The 18,282-nt window shown below is 42.7% G+C and overlaps 1 protein-coding gene across 2 annotated transcripts in view; it reads left to right on the plus strand.

Annotated features, from left to right (window-relative positions):
• Positions 1-18,282, plus strand: part of CARD11 (caspase recruitment domain family member 11) — a 210,774-nt gene that overhangs the window by 67,872 nt on the left and 124,620 nt on the right. For both annotated transcript variants that reach the window (XM_088466877.1, XM_088466879.1), the window contains exons 4-5: positions 5,334-5,656; positions 12,649-12,828. In XM_088466877.1, the coding sequence (XP_088323003.1) occupies positions 5,334-5,656; positions 12,649-12,828 (503 nt within the window). The remainder of the gene's footprint in view (positions 1-5,333; positions 5,657-12,648; positions 12,829-18,282) is intronic.

Here is an 18,282-nt window from a genome sequence, read left to right on the forward strand (position 1 = left end):
TACACTGCTGACACTCCACAGGCTGCAGCCCCTTGAACAAGCACCAGATGTAACTTATAGGAAACATAAACAGAAAGCAAGAGGCAGCACCTTTAGGGAGGATCCATAAGGCACACAAGTTTTACAGGTATAATACAGCTAAGTGGCTGATTATTTTTTTTTAGAGGCACAAAGTATTGGAATAAGCAATAAAGATGATTGATAGATATTTTAGCTGTTTGCTCAGAGTCACTGGATGTAAAAAGGCACCAGAGGCAATACAGGTGAATGGCAGAGACACAAGAAAATAAAAAGGGTCTGTCTGCAAGCAGAAAATACAAAGTTCTGGCAACACTCTGCCAGAAGAAGACACAAGCCAGAATGCTGAACCAGCGAGAGGACGCCATCCATGACTAAAGGAGGACTACCTGGAGCACAGATATTGAGACCCACAGGATGGAGAGATTTCTTGCTGAGTGATGTGAGGTTGTTTTCTGCACAACTCACAATGGGTGCATATTTCTACATCAATGTCATGCTCCATGTTCCTCCCTGACCATTTACAGTATAAAAACAACTACTGATCAATTTTGAGATGACGCTCCTATAACAATGGCTGAATCTTTTATACTGCTTTCTATACTGCCCCATCTTCCATCTATTCAAATGACATTTCTTTTATTCTTGCTCCCGTAATCCCTGTATTGTGCGTGCATTCATGTGGGCACCCCAACCTATCAGACTTGCATACTATGACATCATTGGTTCTGTCAGAGAAGTGTCCCTGTCCTGACCAGTCCCAGATTTTTACACCAATCAAGAGATCTCTTTACCACATTGCTTAATTTAACTCTCTGATTTAATGGATATTGACTATGGTTTCACAGCTGAAGTTGTAATGGCTGCATGTGTCACCTTACCTATGGGACTATCCTGATTGCTAGCAGCAAACGTTCCCAAAAGGCTGAGCCAATTCTCAATTATAATAGTGATTGATATTGCAAATGTTGCACCAACTGGTGTATCTTTTGTAATCTGTGTGGTGAGAATGTCAACTTGTTATCTCTGGTATCTATGACTACTCCCAGGAACTGAATTTGTTTGGTAGGAATCAGATGACTTGCTGGACATTCACTGTTGGAGAAAAGCCAACACTCTGTCTAGGGTTGCCACCTCATCCCTTTAAAACTTCATAATTTCCAATTTTTTTAAAAGTTTTTCAGAATAAACCTTGTCCAGCGCGTCCTTGTGATCATTGTCCAGCCAAAACCTCTGTACCCTAAGTAATGACGACATACACAGTCCTGTCTTAATTATTGCACCTGTGAACACATTTAGCTATTTAAATCGCTTCTTCGGTTTTCTATCCATCGTATCCTTTAAAGGATCGCCAGCTTTCAAAGGAATGGTAGATTTAGATGACAGTCCGACTCTGACCACATCCACCTTTGGAATCTCATCCCATTTGAGTGCCTCTGTGTGTTGAAACATTTTTACAAGTCTCCTGGAATAAAATTGATGCTTAATATATATATGAGGGTGACCTGGAAGCTCTGCAAGTGTGATCAGGAAGAGCAGCACAAGATTAGAAAAAAGGTGTTCCCACACCTGAAGCAAATAGACAAAAATTTATCCAATCCTAAGCGCTACCCGTCTTACAATATCTCCTTATTGTGACAATATGACACAACATCCACTTGTGAATGGTGACAAGAATAAATTTAATAACATTCAAGAACTATGATAAAATAATTAGGTATTCAGCAACTTCATTATTTTAAAAACAGCAAATGGTTTTATAATTATGTCAATATATAAAATATAATGATTGGCTGAATGGCTGCTTTACCAGATCCCAGAAGTAAGTGTGCAAGATAAAAACGGTGTGAAGACTGATCCGGATTCCTCCTCCACCTTCCTGACACGTTCCTCTGTCCTGGCTGCAGTTATCTAGCTCCTCCTCTCCTCCCAACGCGTTTCGGGACCACCTGTCCCTTTACTAACTGATGCTTGTCTAATTGTACCCACTATTAAGAAATGACCTAAATGATGACCCTATGCACAAAACGCACGTTATGCTTCTTCTGTTACTCTTCAAAGAAAGCATCTTGTTGACATAGGTGCTTGTACATCCTGCACTCCATTGTTTTTTATTATTTATCAAAACAGTGTCAGGAAGTTACCAGAAGGAAGGTGGGGCTACATTTTATAGCGCCCAAGTGTGACATTTGCTTTCTCTGCTTAAATTGACTAAAATTTAACCCATTAGATAGGGCTGCAAGGAAGTCCAATGAAGAAATAATATTTCAAGCTATTCTAATGTGTGGTTGGACATGGAAGATTGATTTATTGAACCTATTTATACTGTACTCAAAGGTTGATATAGGTAAATGATTGCAGTGATGCAGTGAGCATGATATATTGATTGCATCGATTCTGCCTTCATGATATAGGCATCACTATTCTTTCCCAGAGAGGTAGAGCCAGCTGGTTATTTTCCAGCTCTGCCGCCAGTTGTTGGAGGCTGTCAGACTGTTTTAGTGAGTTGAGTCTCTCTGAGAGGATGAGAGAGCCAATCAGAAGACACCAGGACGTTTTTGGTGTCTTCTAACATAATCTCTCTGAGAAGAAGGTACAGCAGCATAACTCTGCTACTCGGATTTTTTTAGATTGAGTTCTGAGAAGAGAAGTGGGCAGGTGATGTATAGGTTTCAGCTCTTGACCAGTATAACAACTTTTTGATTTTGCTAGCGTGACCCCCATTCCTTCCTTTCATAACCCTGTGGTTTCCTGCTTTTCTCCATTCCCCTTTTCACATCATGACCATTCTCCTGTCACTGGCAGCCATGCCCTCACTAACATTGCCACATGAGTGAATATGTCTCTGCCTCTGCAAAATCAAAACCACTAATTATGGGATCCATTAGTTATTAAATGGGGCCCATAATTCCTTCTCAGGATGGCGTTGTGCACTGTAAAGTTCTGCGTCTGATGTCTCCAGGTGAGTATTCTACGTATGTGCTGCCTTTCAGCTTGCGCATGTTTAGTAACATCAGCCAGATTGATGGATTTCATCTGAGATTTTGCTGCTGTCTACGGTGCATTTACAACTTTTTTGGTATGACCATTTGCAGAAGCAATCAAAAAGAATGAATGAATGGCTGGAGGACTTCAGTCAGCGTTACTCTGACTGCAGAAGCTAAACCTACACCGCCAAGGAGGTGGTTTTTCACCTCTGTGGCTTATTGCCATTGATAGTTTGCAGCAGTACAATATTCTCTATGACTGCAATAATGTAAAGTACCACAGCAAAAGCGAGAAGAAAATTAAATACCTCTTAGAACGGCACACTGGTAACACTATCATACAGTATGTGACCTCTCTGCTCTGTCATACTCCGCATCTGAGGACATATAGAATCCTTCAAATTAAACTGGAGTATATGGCGCAGTGGAGATCCTATATAGAGTTGTGTAATATATTGTTACCATTTATCTAAGCAATCATCTAGTATAGAAGCTAGCCTTCTCCATGCAGTCAATAGGGAATGCTCTCCAGATCACACTGCATGAGCTGACCAGTCTGATAGCTGCAGCTGTCAATCTGCTGACCACTGGCATATCTATGATGGGTGCAGGGTGTGTGGTGCACAAAGTGCCCCTGGGTCCAGGGGGGCCCACCCTGCACCTATTATTAATACTGACCTCTCCGGAGCCCCACACCTGCCATTTTCCTGAATATTTGCGCATGTGCAGTAGAAGTGTCTCCGGGACCATTGTGTGGACGCCATGTAATCGGAGACCTGCGCATGCGCAGAAGACTCTGGCACAATGCCAGAGTCTACTGCACCACAGAGAGGAGGGGTCCCTCCAGAGTAGGCTGCACACGGGCCCCCTTCTCTCTTAAACCATCCCTGATGCTGACTCCGTATTTTCATCTATAAGGTATGTAGATTTGTCATCTTATCACGATGAAACTGTTATATGCCTGATTGTGCTTGATACATTATGCTATAGGTGTGTCCTCATAATAGCTATACTTTTTGCTCCTTATGGCGCAAGACGCCTGGTGCAATGTAGTTGGAGAGCAGAATTGGTGTAAATTTGCAGATTAAGCATAACATGCCAGGTACGAGGCACGGCGCAGGTCACTCTCATCACCTCTCTCCTTTGACTTTTTACGTAGATTACACTTTTTCTTGAATTTTGCATCTTAATTTGTTTAAAGAGTGCTAGGTACTCAGGAGTAGTATTTTAGTCTCAAATGAATTTGTATGAACTGAAGTCACAGATAAAAGATGCATATTTTAAGAAAAAATTGTATGGCGTGTCTAAGTCCGTGGCATGCTTAATGGGGCCATTTAACGCGATATGAGGATAAGTGTATGTGGACACATCTGTACTGTAGCTATTTTAATAGTTGAATTTGTAATATACTCGCTGGCTGACTTTGTCTCAGATACCACTAAGTAATCCATCTCTTTGTCTCTGATCATCGGTTGAATTAGTCACTGTTACTGCTAGTAAAGTGATGCACATTAAATGAACGACGGAATGATCACTGTTCTGTCCTTCATTCACTTACTATAGGCCGCTAGCGGTATCGCTAAGTTTGATGTGCAGCACATCAAACCTAGCAACCGTCGCTAGTGACCGCAGGAGCACGCAATCGCCGCTACACACTGAGCGATGTAGGTGATTTGTCATTCCGAAACGGCAAATCGACCCGACATCACTCCAGTGTGTACCCAGCTTAACTGGATAAAGTGTAGATGCAATTTGCACTCCTTGCTATTGTACAGGGCCATAACAGGGCACTTCCACACCCGTGCCATCCACCACCACCCCCATAACATTTGACATAATGATGTCATAAAGAAAGGACTGGAGTAACCAGGTAGGCGGGTACCGGGTGCCTCCTCAAGAAGCATCACAGAGCGCCTCTTCAGGCGTTAGGGTGACATTCTAGGCTCCCCACAAGTCAGAGATGGTTGCCACTGGGGCACTAAAGATGCCCGCTGCCTCAGCCTTACACCCAGTATAGTACACTGCATGATTCTGTCTCATTATTGGCTCTATTGCTCTTTTGTTTGCCTTCAGCAGAGTCTCACTTGCTAATTCCAGGTATATTAATAATGTTTAACTTAAGGAAATGCTATTCTTGCTTGTAGACAAATAATGAAATTATGAGAGATGAGCCATGTTAAACACTTTAGCTGCTTTGAAAATGTAATATGCCACTGGGATATAGGTTTTGGGCAATTGTGGCGTCAGGAGTCAAACAAAGATGATATATAGAAACTTTGAAACTAAGATCCATGTTGATGTTCATGCAATTGTTCCTTTTTATAGTAGAAGAGGGGCATGAAGCTCTCACACAGTTTCTGATGAATGAAGTCATCAAATTGCAGCAGCAGCTAAAGACAAAAGAAGTACAGAAATGTGAGCTTGTGGCTAACTCAAGACAACTTGAAGATGAGAGGAAGCAATTAAAGCTTGTTAACTTAGAGCTAGTAACATTTCAGGATCGTTACAACAAAATGAAGGAAGAGCGAAACAACTGTAATGATGAGTTAATCAAAGTGAAGGATGATAACTATAACTTAGCCATGAGATTTGCTCAACTCAGTGAGGAGAAGAATATGGCTGTTATGAGGAGTCGAGATTTGCAACTTGAGGTGTGTATTCATTTTAAATGTATTACTAATTATGAATTGCGATGCCAGTTCCTCAACTTGAAATAAATGTAACATGTACAGTGCATACTCAAATAACAAGGAAGTAATGAAAAACTATCAGGAGAGAAGGCAATGGGCAACAATTATTTGGGGAAGGGGGGGGGGGGAGTGAACTGCTCAGGTCCTGAGTGACATACCAAAGTCTAAACTACCACTCACAACATATTTCTGATAACACCCACAAGAATAATTTGCATTAGATGCTCAGTATACATTGCAATACAGACTCAAAAACCCAATAGTTAGTACATCCCTGTGACCACAGTATTCAGTACAAAACAGCTTTAGGGATCTATTTACTAAGCAGTGTTAGGAGACAGAGTGAAAAGTGAAAAGGTGCCAGCCAATCAGCTCCCAACTGTCATTTTTCAAACACAGCCTGTGAGATGGCAGTTGGGAGCTGATTGGCTGGCACCTTATTACTTTTCACTCTGTCTCCTAACACTGCTTAGCAAATAGACCCCTTAATGTCCACAGAATACAATACACCCAGGGCTTACAGTGGTCCTGGAGAGGGGTGGAACAGTATATGAAGGTCTTCTGAGATGATGTCTTGCCACTGCCAGTGGTGCAAATAGGGTTGATTGCGCCTTGACGAAGCGGTTACTATGAAGCGCGCGCTGGCATTTCAAGCTATGTGCGGGATCTGCCACTGTGTTCTTAATATATCTATGGCTGCATAATTGTACAAACATTCACACTGTTGGTTAACTTGTTGAACCCGAGAGGGGATTAATATGTATCAGTTCCAGAGAGAGCAAACAGATAATGCATGTGATGGCGTGATATAGATCACACACTGCTTTATACTATTTATTTTAAACCCAGTGACCCTGTAGTGCAATAAAGATTACACCTTGTAATTCAGATGTGAGATTCTATGTAAGAGATGTATAATAAAGGGGACATATAGTAACCTCAATCACAGAAGATACATATATCGTGCATCAATAATCTGTATTATACACATTCCTGGCTGTATAGGAATAATTCTAGTTAATTTGGGGATTACTGTTACTCAATACCTCTATAGCATTTTAGTAAAGGGGCACTGGATCATTGAGAAATACCCTCAATTCCAACAAACAGTGTATATATGTTGTTTGGTGCAAATATACAGTACCTATCAATTTCAAATTGTAGATCTCAATTGTGGAAAAAGAACTGATACAGTCTTAGCTTAAATGATATATTTTTTATGTGTAACAAATTTGTCACCTATGGCAGTGGTTCCCAAACTTTCTTGAATTACGGTGCCCTGGAGTATCAACATTTTTTTCACGGCACCCGTAACCTAAAAGTTTGTTATTGAGAAATTCAGAAAAAAATTAAGTAAATTGTGCTTACCTGTCATCCTTAGGTTCAGTTATGTGGTGGTGGACATTGTAGCACTTCTGTTTGTCCATATATTTTATGTTTTTGCCTCTTACATTGTCCATAAATAGTTTGATTTGTTGCTGGACCACCAACCTGAGGCACCCCTGGGAGTGTCCCGAGGCATCCCAGGGTGCCACGGCACACAGTTTGGGAACCACTGACCTATGGTATACTGTGTAATAACAGTAAGATATCAGACACATTGTTGGTTACAGTGTTTATGCAATATTTATAGGACATACGTCAGCAGCAATCCTGCACACAGTGATTCTATTCACTATTGCTGTCCATAAGCTGCGTATTCCACTTGCAGATATAAATGAGCGATTGAACGATAATGACATTGTTATCGTTCAATCGCTCATTAATCGTGCATAAATTGTGCAGAATAATGTCGGAAATGACCAGCGATGTGCACTCCCGCTGGTCGTTTCCGACATTAATCATCGCCTGAACATGACGGTCAACCTGCCGATAAAGACAGATTAGCCATGTTTGGGGATGAGGGAGGGTGCCTGCACTGAATGACATATCATTCAGTGTAGGCAGTACAGGGGATGATTTTAATTAGTGTAATAAAAGTTATACTTTATTTTTTCTTTGTGTGCAGCACACAATGCAAATTATTTTCTATCCAGTTTGTTAGTACTGTATGTAAGTTTGTGAGTGACTATGGATACGTGATTAATTGCAACATGGGATATGTCTCTAATTTGATGTTTACTTATATGAGCTGTGCAATTGGTTTAACTAGTACTTTGATACATTTAAGTAATACTAAAATAATGTGAAAAGGGTGTGAAAACACCCTTTTGTACATTATTTTAGTAGAAAAAAGATTTATCACTAGGCCTTTACGGGATGTAGTGCATATCCCAGCAGACGAGATGCCGGACATGGATATACCGCCGCCGGGCAAAATACAGACGCGTCCCCTTATGAATCAGGATACCGACGTCGGAATCCCGACAGCCGGCATCCAGATTGCAAGACACTGGAACCAGGTAAGTCTTAGCTGCGGGGTGGTTAGGTTTAAGCACCCCCTGGGGGGGACTTACAGTTAGGCACCCCCCAGGGAGGATTAGGGTTAGGCTGCGGGAAGGGGGTTTAGGGTTATGCACCACCGGGGGGAGGTTAGGGTTAGGCACCTCAGGGGAGGTTAGGGACAGGCACCACCCGGGAGGGTTAGGGACGGGGGGGGCAGAGGGGAGGGATAGGGTACTTACCAGCCTCCATCAGGATCTTCAGCTGAAGAGCGGCCGCTGATTGGCCCCAGCTCCTGACAGAACTGTCAGGAGCCGGAGCCAATCAGCGGTCGCACATCGCTAACGTAAGTTTTTTTTTTTTTGGCAAAGACCCCCCCTGGATCCTACAGTGACCAGCGTGAGGATGGAGATGAGTATAGGATCTTTTTTGCAGGTCATTCCATACAGATATCTACTTGGAGAAGAGGACAGACTGGCTGGTACAGGCAAGTATGTGTGATTGATGTGTGTGTGTAATAAACTTGTACTACAGTCAGGTGCATAAATATTGGGACATTGACAGAATTTTCATATTTTGGCCTCTATTCACCACCACAATGGCTTTGAAATGAAACAAACAAGATGTGAATTAACTGCAGACTTTCAGATTTAATTTGAGTTTTATTACATCCAAATCAGGTGAACAGTGTAGGAATTACAACCGTTGTGGTGGTGAATAGAGGCCAAAATATGAAAATTCTGTCAATGTCCCAATATTTATGCACCTGACTGTATATAAGGTGTGTGTGTAATGTCTGTATTTAACTATTTATTTTACAGTGGAGGTATGGGTGCCGCCCACCTGCTGGCACTTGTAGTTCCACAAGTGCCAAAGGGAAGGCATGCTGTCACCTGTACTTCACTGTAAAATACAATAGTTTTCTTTAGTTTTACACATTATTACCCCCGTACCCACAGCCAAACGGTGCGTGAAAGAGCCCCAGGCTTCAGACCAAACCTGGAGTTTTGGGAGAGTGGGGACCCCTTTTTTGGGGGGGCCCCACCTCCCCAGAGATCCCCGGCTTGGCCTGACCTGCTTGGGGTGAGAATGCTTTGGCCCTGGAGACCTGGTAATAGGGTCTCCTGGCTGTGGCATTACAACCCAGTAGGTTTGATCCGGTGCTGGTTTTAAATATAGGGGGACTCCTACGCAATTTTTTTTCCCCCTATATTTAAAACCAGAACTGGCCCTGCAGCCTGGTGCTGGTTCCTAAATTATGGTGGAACCATACTCATTTTGTTCCCCGTAATTTTAGGTACCAGGACAGGCTGACAAGTCCGGGGCTGATCATGCTTTTGGGGGGGAAACCTAGGTCGTTTTTTTTTTTTTAAATTAACACTACTTTAACTAATTACATGCAGAAACATACACAAATCACACTGATCTGTGTATGTTTCTGGCAAACTCGCAGCTCTGGAGGTGAGTGTTTAAAACTTCAATTTGGCAGAGAGTTTGCTGTTATCTCACCCGAGCTTGTCATCCTGATTCTTGGTAAATTTGAGAGATGTATATTTTAGGTGAATAGTACTTCTGAGTTGTCCCGATGGTGAGTTGATTCTAGTTAGCTATCTCCCCTGAGTTTTACCAGTGAGAAGAGAGAAATTTCTTTCAATCTCACCCAACTTTACCTTTAGTAAATTTGCGAGATGAAAATCAACCCTTAAATCACCCTAGATTGACATCTCGATCAATCTTGATTGTTAGTAAATTTACCCCTAGGACTCACCAGGAAACCGTGCTGATTAATTTGACATGTGAAACCTATAAATCTATGTGCAATTCAGTCTCTCAATCAGCATGTGAAGTGCTACGATGCAGCGGCCACAGCTTTTTCCATGACAAGTTCTTTTTACAGTCTCAGTCACACACAGATATACAAGTGTCACACATCAGATTAATCAGCACCAGCACGGTCTGTTTTACGGGACCTGACGGCTCACTCACGCCAGTCATATCACTCGGCATGGCATATTGATGCTAGATGAGCAAAGACACATCTGTATATGTGGCTTTGGGTTAGGCAGTAATTATTGGATCACTGCGTAACTTGTCAGATGCTGTCGTAACTGGCAGGACTGACCGCGGCGGCTGTGTGACAGGTGTCTGTGCGCCAGAGAGATACATTTTTGATTGCATACAAAGTAATAACCAGAGATATGCTTGTAATATCAGTACTCAAAAATCCTAATTAGCTCTTTAAGAGCGAAAGTACAACTGTCTTCTCCTCTGCTTAGTATACAATACAATTTCATGGCATCAACTCATGAAAAGGATTATAAATGGTTTGGGTTTGAATTGTAACATTATAACTGTATATAGCTCTGATAAATATAGTGGGGGTCCCAGGGGAGGATCCCCTGCTAAAATACTATTTTTGTGAATGTTGAGAGTATAGTTAAAATAATTTTATAAGTGGATAACCCTATTAATGCCTTCAGTTTTTGGAACAAAATTAGAAATTAGGGCAGTGAGACCTTTCATAGGCTTTCGATTTCAACAGGGGGACCCTACGACAATTTTTCCCCCATGTTTCCGGTACCAGACAAGGCTCAGAGGTCCCAGACTGGTTATGCTTTTGAAGGGGGGCCCCACACACTTTAGACATTTTTTATTTATTTAATTCTTTAAACAAACATGCTACTCTCAGGCAGGTCCTTTTATTTTGTGCATTGTGCTGCGATTTTGATGTTATTTTGATCGCTTTGACGACCATGATTCTTAGTAAATTTGTGATTTTTATTTAAGTACTTGTAAATGATACAATAATTGCTTCAATTAGCCGAATTGGTGAGTTAAGTCAAGTTTCACCTGCAAATAGCAGTCGAATTGGCATTTAGTAAATTGCCAAAATTGCAGAAAAACACCAAAATGTCCAGAGTCGAATCTTAGTAAGTTTAGCCCCTAGAGTCTTCTGTTGCCTATCCCCGAAAGATGGTGAAAGCGGGGAACAAGTCTTTGCAAGGCTGGTGTTGCAGCTGTCTCTAACCACTCCCGCCTCATTGGTGTAGTGAGGCTTGAGTGGTGACTGCTATTACTGATCCCCAGTGCTGGATAATGACTGTGGGGGTCGGACATTCAATGAGGCAGATGCTGCGTCTGGACTTCTTGGTATGGTGACATTAAGCGATGTGACTCTAGAGCAGGCACCGTATAGTGAGACTGTGGTCCTGCTATGCAGTGGTTAGTACTTACCAGAGTGCTCCAAGGAAGGACAACTGGTGAACCGGCAACAGGGTTATGGGCGACCACGGTTCATGGATGTGTATGGGGAGTGAAGGCTAGCCCATCTGGTCCTAGAGTTACTGTAGCACAAATTGCTGAGAAAGTTAATGCTGGCTATGATATAAAGATGTCAGAACACACAGTGCATCAGCTTGTGTTTGTATCTGTGCAGTCTATTTACTATGCCTTGGATGGAGATAAAGTGAACAGAGATGAAGTGAAGTACCAGCCAATCAGCTCCTAACTGCCATGTCCACAGGCTGTGTTTGAAAAATGACAGGAACTGATTGGCTGGTACTTTATCTCAGTCCACTTTACCTCCATCCAAGACTTAGTAAATAGACCCCTGTATTTCATTGCATTTTATATAGAAAATGTGACTTGTGTTTTTAAGTGGGTATATCTTGAGGTACATGTAGTTCATCATACATATATGCATGGATATTTTGAAACAGAACTTTCATGTATATTCGGAACACAACTGCGTCCTACTCTAAATGAGACCCCGGTAGAGATGTATCGATGTCTATTCTATTTTCAGAGGTTTCCGGATCACTGCAGGATACCCCTTAAATATCTTCATAGTTCAGAGATACCTGCTGCAATTGCTCAGTACAGAATATCCTGCTGTGATCTGAGCACATGTATCAAGCTTCGGACAGCATGACTTTAGCTTGACACTAATAACTAACGCATCTTTTGATGGGGTTAGTAATTGTAATCTATGGACTACAATAGCGTAAACTGGCTGGGAGAGGGATCTCTAAGGATAGTGTCCACTTGTGCATGCATATTACATCAGCCAGTTCTGAAACCCAAAAGTGATGCTATAGCCAGGACATCTGGGTATCACGGAGCTGTTCTGACAACATTTAAATGATGGATTCTGGTGGACCCTAAAGTAGGTAAGTAGACGATGATGGACGTCATTGATCCCCATATTAAATGCAATCATTAAATCATCTCACCTTCAATGTTTTCATTCAGAGGCCATTCTAAATATACAGTAAATTAAAGTCAAATATATAATAACTAATATAGGAAAAATTAGTTAAATATTTTTTGCATTTTGATCGAATTTCCATGTTTGTTGGAGAAATCTAAATCGAATACAAAACACAAGCCTGGTTTTTGCAATATACTGTCAGTCATGGAGCTACCCGGAATAATACAATTTTCTGGATAGTAGCACAATCAGTGTTAATTATACATTACTAACATATATAAGATTCAAGCTATTTGTTAAATATTAAAATTATCTTCAGTAATGTAATATGTTATACTCTGTTGTTAATTGAATAATGCAGATTGATCGCCTACAGCATCATTTGAACAAAGTTGAAGAGGAATGTAAACTGGAAAGAAACCAATCCCTTAAACTAAAAAATGACATTGAGAATCGTCCAAAGAGGGAACAGATGATGGAACTTGAGCGTGAAAATGAAACACTAAAGACAAAAATACAAGAGTTTCAATCTATACTTCAGGTAATTATTCTGTTACCTCACATACTGTAAAGGACAACTAAATATAAGCACAGCTTGCACTGTACAGCAGAGCTTATAATATACAAGGTGCTATTGGCCCAAAGTTTTTTTTATAATTTTTAAAGTAATTGCTATAATTTAGTGAAATTTGACACAGACATACCTTGGACTATGAGAAACTTGAGGTAGTCATGGCAAGCAGGACCGCCATCAAGGGGGGACTGCCAGGACTAGAGTCCCGGGCCCCGAAGTAAGTTTGCTGTGTGCCCACTTCCTCGCCCGCCACCTGCCCTCCAGCCCAGCAACCCGGCCGCCATCTGCCCACCGTGCAATAAAGTTTTTCTTTTAAGACCCAGTGTGGTGAGTGATGTCATGATGTTACACTGCGCTGCTGCAGCTGAAAGAAAGGAACCGCACCGTCGAGAAGAAGATAAGTGAGAGGACTGACTCTGGAGGGACAGAATGGGGCTGGGCTGGAGACAGAAGGTGGCAGGCTGCCTGGGGACACAGAAGGGGGGCTGGCTGGCTAGGGACATGGTAATGTATAGATCCCCTTCAGTAGATATACCTGGAAGTGGAGTGGAGTGAAGGCAGAAGTGCGGTTCCATGCCCATAAAGGCCACCAAAAGAAGAAATTTGTCCCCTCGCAGTCTCGTTTCACTCGCCATTCTTCGGTCACAGTGGCTTGCTTCACTTGCCACATGTTTATATTCCTTCTCTGTCCATGTGGATAGTAACTAATGACGTTGGACAGTAACTGATGACATAAGGGTACATCTACTGAAGGGGATCTATCCACTACCCTGGAGGACACAGAAGGGAGTCTGGCTGGCTGGGGACACAGAAGGAAGCTGGCTGGCTAGGGACGTTGAAGGGGGGCTTGTTGACTGGGGATACAGAAGGGGGCCTGGCTGGGGACATAGAAGGGGGCTGGCTGGGTGGAGATACAAAAGGGGCAGGCTGGCTGTCTGGAGACAAAGAAGGAGATTTGGTTGGCTGAAGACACAGAAGGAGTACTGGCTGGGGAGACACAGAAGGGAGTCTGGCTGGAACTGGAGAGACACTGCATGGCTGGATTTGCAGAAACACAGGGGGGGTGTCTGCTAACAAGTGTTGAAAGTGTTTCCCATTAGCATCCAGGCCAACTGTTCATGTATGCGTCAAGTGAAGACCAGCTGTTCACCACCCTAGTCAGTACCTCTGGAGCCGCCATTGATAATCAGTAGGTATTCCTGCTTCTCACAGTGGTGGTGTGTACTGAGGCGTCCACATTCATCGTGTCTGTGTGTTACGTGTCGATATGAGCGTTTTCCTGTACGTCTGAACAATAAATACGCATTGTTCAACTGTGCACCGGTTCATATCGCCATGTAACACACAGACCCGAGACGTGTCAAATTTAACAAAATTACGTCAATTACTTTAAAAGTTATAAGAAAAATTTTGGGGCCAATAGCGAGTGAAACACCCTATACTTCAGGTAATTATTCGGTTACCTCACATACTGTACTTTATGTAAAGGACAACTAAACATAAGCACAGCTTGCACTGTACAACAGAGCTGCTAATATACTTTAAAACATTTATTTATACAGGCTTTGGGAAACTATCAATATTGAAGATATGTTATAATGTTGAAGGTGTCTTCCTGCCTGTAACTCTGGGCCTGATTCAGAGCCGGACGCTATTTGCAGATGGTCGTTCTAAAAAAGGGGCCGGATATTTAAATTGAGCGCTCGCTCTTTGCGGTGTGTTGACACCTCTATGTCTGAGCGAGCGTTAGAAAATTGGGCTCGCCATTTTGTAAAGACGCCCCTTTGCCGTTCGCATCACACATCATCTCCGGTATTTATTAGATTAATCGGGAACATCGAAAGGCATCAGAACTGCTCGCAGTGGTTGTGGTAGGATTTTCTTACCGCAATCACTGCGAGCAGTTCAGGCTAAAAGACAACCAAGTGACGTGGTCGATGACGCTCCTTTACTAATTATGCACTCCCAATAAACACCCTTTTGACCGTTTGGCACGCCTGCTTTCGGATCTCCACTCCCCCGTTTTCAAGCACCTTCCCCTGGTACCACCCACAAACGGTACATTCTGTCAATCAAATTAGCAGCCCCTCGCTGTGTTACGAGCGCACAATTTCCGACCGCAATGACTGGTTTGCACATGCGCATTACGACCCATACGCATGCGCAGTTGTGCGAACATCGCTCAGAGCGAACGAGCGGCCGCTTACGAGCGGCTCTGAATCAGGCCCTCTGTTCAGTTACACTAAATTTATCCTTTTCTGAACCCTAAATTGTGTATACAGAGATTATAGAAATATACAGAGGTACAATGCCACAATATTAACTCTTGTTGTGACAACAATTAAACATATAGGGCCGGATCTAATGGGTTCCGTCATCTCTGCACGTCAGCTCCTACTAGTGGAATTCAGCTTCTATAATGGACTGAAACGCGAGCTGCCAGCGGCCCATAGTGATACAGCAGTTCATTGGGGTTAAATAAGATGGTAACAAGATACTATAAAACTAACATTATAACTGAAACATAAACACTTCCTAACCTACATGTAATCATTGTTGTACATTTTCGTGCTATATTATCTTTTCCAGTTTGTGATCAGTTGCGGTGTAAGTCTATTTCCTATGGTTATCTGACTGTACAGCTGTCTGTTTGTATCTAACTGTCCAACTTTTGTATTCCACAAGCAGGACATGCATGTACTGTCACGTTTTATGATTTAATGTTGGGAATATATTCAGTATTTTTAAATACCAAATTAAATAGTACATAGTGTTCTTTGTTTGTTAGAATATGACTATGTATTAAATAGCTTTATTTTATGTATTGTCTGTCCAAAACAAAAAGTGTCTTCAGTAAAATGCCATTCACAAGGCTGTCATGCACAGTAAATAACGTTTGACAGTCCACTCACCTGTTGAACAGACTATTTTGAATATTGTAACCAGTGAGCATTGCCTGTTATCACTACTCATGACTCTATTGAGGCTATTGTATTCACTGAAATTCAATGGCAATATTTGCATAAGAGCACAAGGCACAATTGTTAGTCCATTTTTATATTTATGACTTAACAGCAGGTGGGTGCTATAGTGGCTTTAGAGGAGCACAGGGAAGTACCGGTACTTTTCCAATACAACACTGCGTAGTATATAAGTCAATATTCTCTCTTCTCCCACATTTATTCAACTTTTCTAGGGAGGTCAGGAAAAGGTTTTTGCCTTTTAATAATTCACACACACAAAATCTACAGAATCACATTGCTCCAGTGTATTTAGTCCAGGTTATTGTTCCTGTTTGCATACAGCATCTTTTTGTAACTTACATATCATATGCAGCATTTAAATGTACAGCATTATGTTTTAGCTTGCAGTCTGTACCAGCTTATCTTTCTTTTTAAGCTGAAGCACTTACAGTACGTAAGTGATTTTTTTTCACTCATGGGCCCATTTATTAATGATCGCATTTGCAATGCAATCTGAGCATGATATTACTGCCCATGATCGCAGAGAAAGATATGATCATAGTGCTGGAAAGTATTATCCAACACCTGCAAGGACAGGGGCACTGAAAGCAGCCAATCCCTGTGATGTGCCCGGAGTGCTGCCGGGGCTACTGCGCATGCACAGTCCAACTGACTGCACATGCGTGGCCGCCATTGCCGGGGAGGGTTTGCATAATTAGCTCTAATGGCTAATTATGCAAAGTGTAGCCCATAAGCTACAACATGCTAATGCCATCTTCAGATGATGTTAGCTGTGGGGGCCAATCTCTGGAATGCTTGGCATTTTGGAAGATGGTAAATCTGGCAGCATCGCATCCCCCATAGAAACTTATGGGCTGCGGGAATGGAGGGATTGCAGCAGGTATCGGAGATATCTGCTGCAATCCCTCCTTCATACACGGGGGTGATGCTAAATGTTTGCAGTTAAAAAAAATGGGTGTTTTGGGGGACTGAGCTGCAAATATTTAATGATAAATGGGCCCCTCACTCACCTCCAAAATGGGGCATGGCCTGGGCAGCAATGGAGTAGGATTCTAGTCCTGTGCTGTCCAGCGCTTAATCCTGCAATCTTCTCCTGTAGCCGGTGGAGACCCCTCGGCTCTGTTGCCTCCTGCTCCGGCTATCGGTCTGGGGGTTTATTTACTATAATGCAGATTTTTAGAAGTGGAGATGTTCCTAATGGCAACCAATCGGATTCTAGCTATTATCTTCATGAAGGTGCTAGATAAATGTAAAGTAGCATCTGATTGGTTGCTATGGGCAACATCTCCCTTTCTAAAAACCTGCACTTTAGTAAATATACCTCCGGGACTGTGTTGACCACTTTGGATGGGGTGTATCTCTCTCACCCCTGCTCCGGGATCTGTATTGTGGTCTTCTGCCCAGATCCAGTGTGGGGCCGCCATTACTCCACCTCATGCAGCGGCTCTCAATCTGCTCCTTGCTGCTAGTGTTGCCGGGGCTTGATAGAAGGGACCAGGTCCACCTTCCCTCCCTTACCTGTCAGTGTCATCAGCCTGTGGGCTTTATTTACTAAGTAGTGTTAGAAGACAGAGTGAAAAGTAATAAGGTGCCAGCCAATCAGTTCCTAACTGCCATCTCACAGGCTGTGTTTGAAAAATGACAGTTGGGAGCTGATTGGCTGGCACCTTATCACTTTTCATTCTTTCTCCTAACACTGCTTAGTAAATAGACCCCTATATCTCCCCAGTACTCCACAGCCCAGCTGCTGTGTGCTAGGCTATGGTGGGACCAGGGAGGCTGCTGATGAGCAACAGTCTCCTCTGGCCGTGCGTGTAGGGGGGAGGGAAAGCGATCACACTGATCGTGCCCCCCATGGATTTGCCCGTAGCTGGGGCACATTGCACCCCTATGCGGAGCACACTGCGCAGCAAATACCATGTTTTTGTTAGGAAGTGTGGTCACAACTACTTTCATTAGGCTACACCCCAGAAATTACGCAGGCATGGCACAGTACTCTATGGCCCTGTGCTTCTAGGGAACTGGTACATTATTCTCCTCTGCTGCTATCTCTGCATTTCACTTCCTTGGATACTTTCCTATTGTGTTGAGTCCCGGCTGCTTGGTCTTGTGGTACTTCTGAGGTGCCCTTATATTCTTCTTCTCTGTAATTAACATTTCTGGGCATTTTTCTACTATGGTGTGCTCCTGTGCCCACATACTGTTTGAGAGTGTGTCCTCTCAATTGCGGCTGTGGCCCTTGCCTCCTTCTTTTAATTTCCAATGACTCACCTACCTCTGACTCCCCTAATCCCTCAGTAAATGCTCAGTCTCTTCCTGGTAATCTACTGTACAACTATCTCCCTCGTCTGTAGGGAATTCAGGCATCACTATGGAGCAACTACTGCAGGCTATTATGACTGAAAAACAGGTGACAGACAAAGTGTCTGAGGTGCAT

The sequence above is a fragment of the Taudactylus pleione genome, unplaced genomic scaffold (genome assembly GCF_031769625.1).
Source record: "Taudactylus pleione unplaced genomic scaffold, aTauple2 ptg000066l, whole genome shotgun sequence".
Classification (NCBI taxonomy): Eukaryota; Metazoa; Chordata; class Amphibia; order Anura; family Myobatrachidae; genus Taudactylus; species Taudactylus pleione.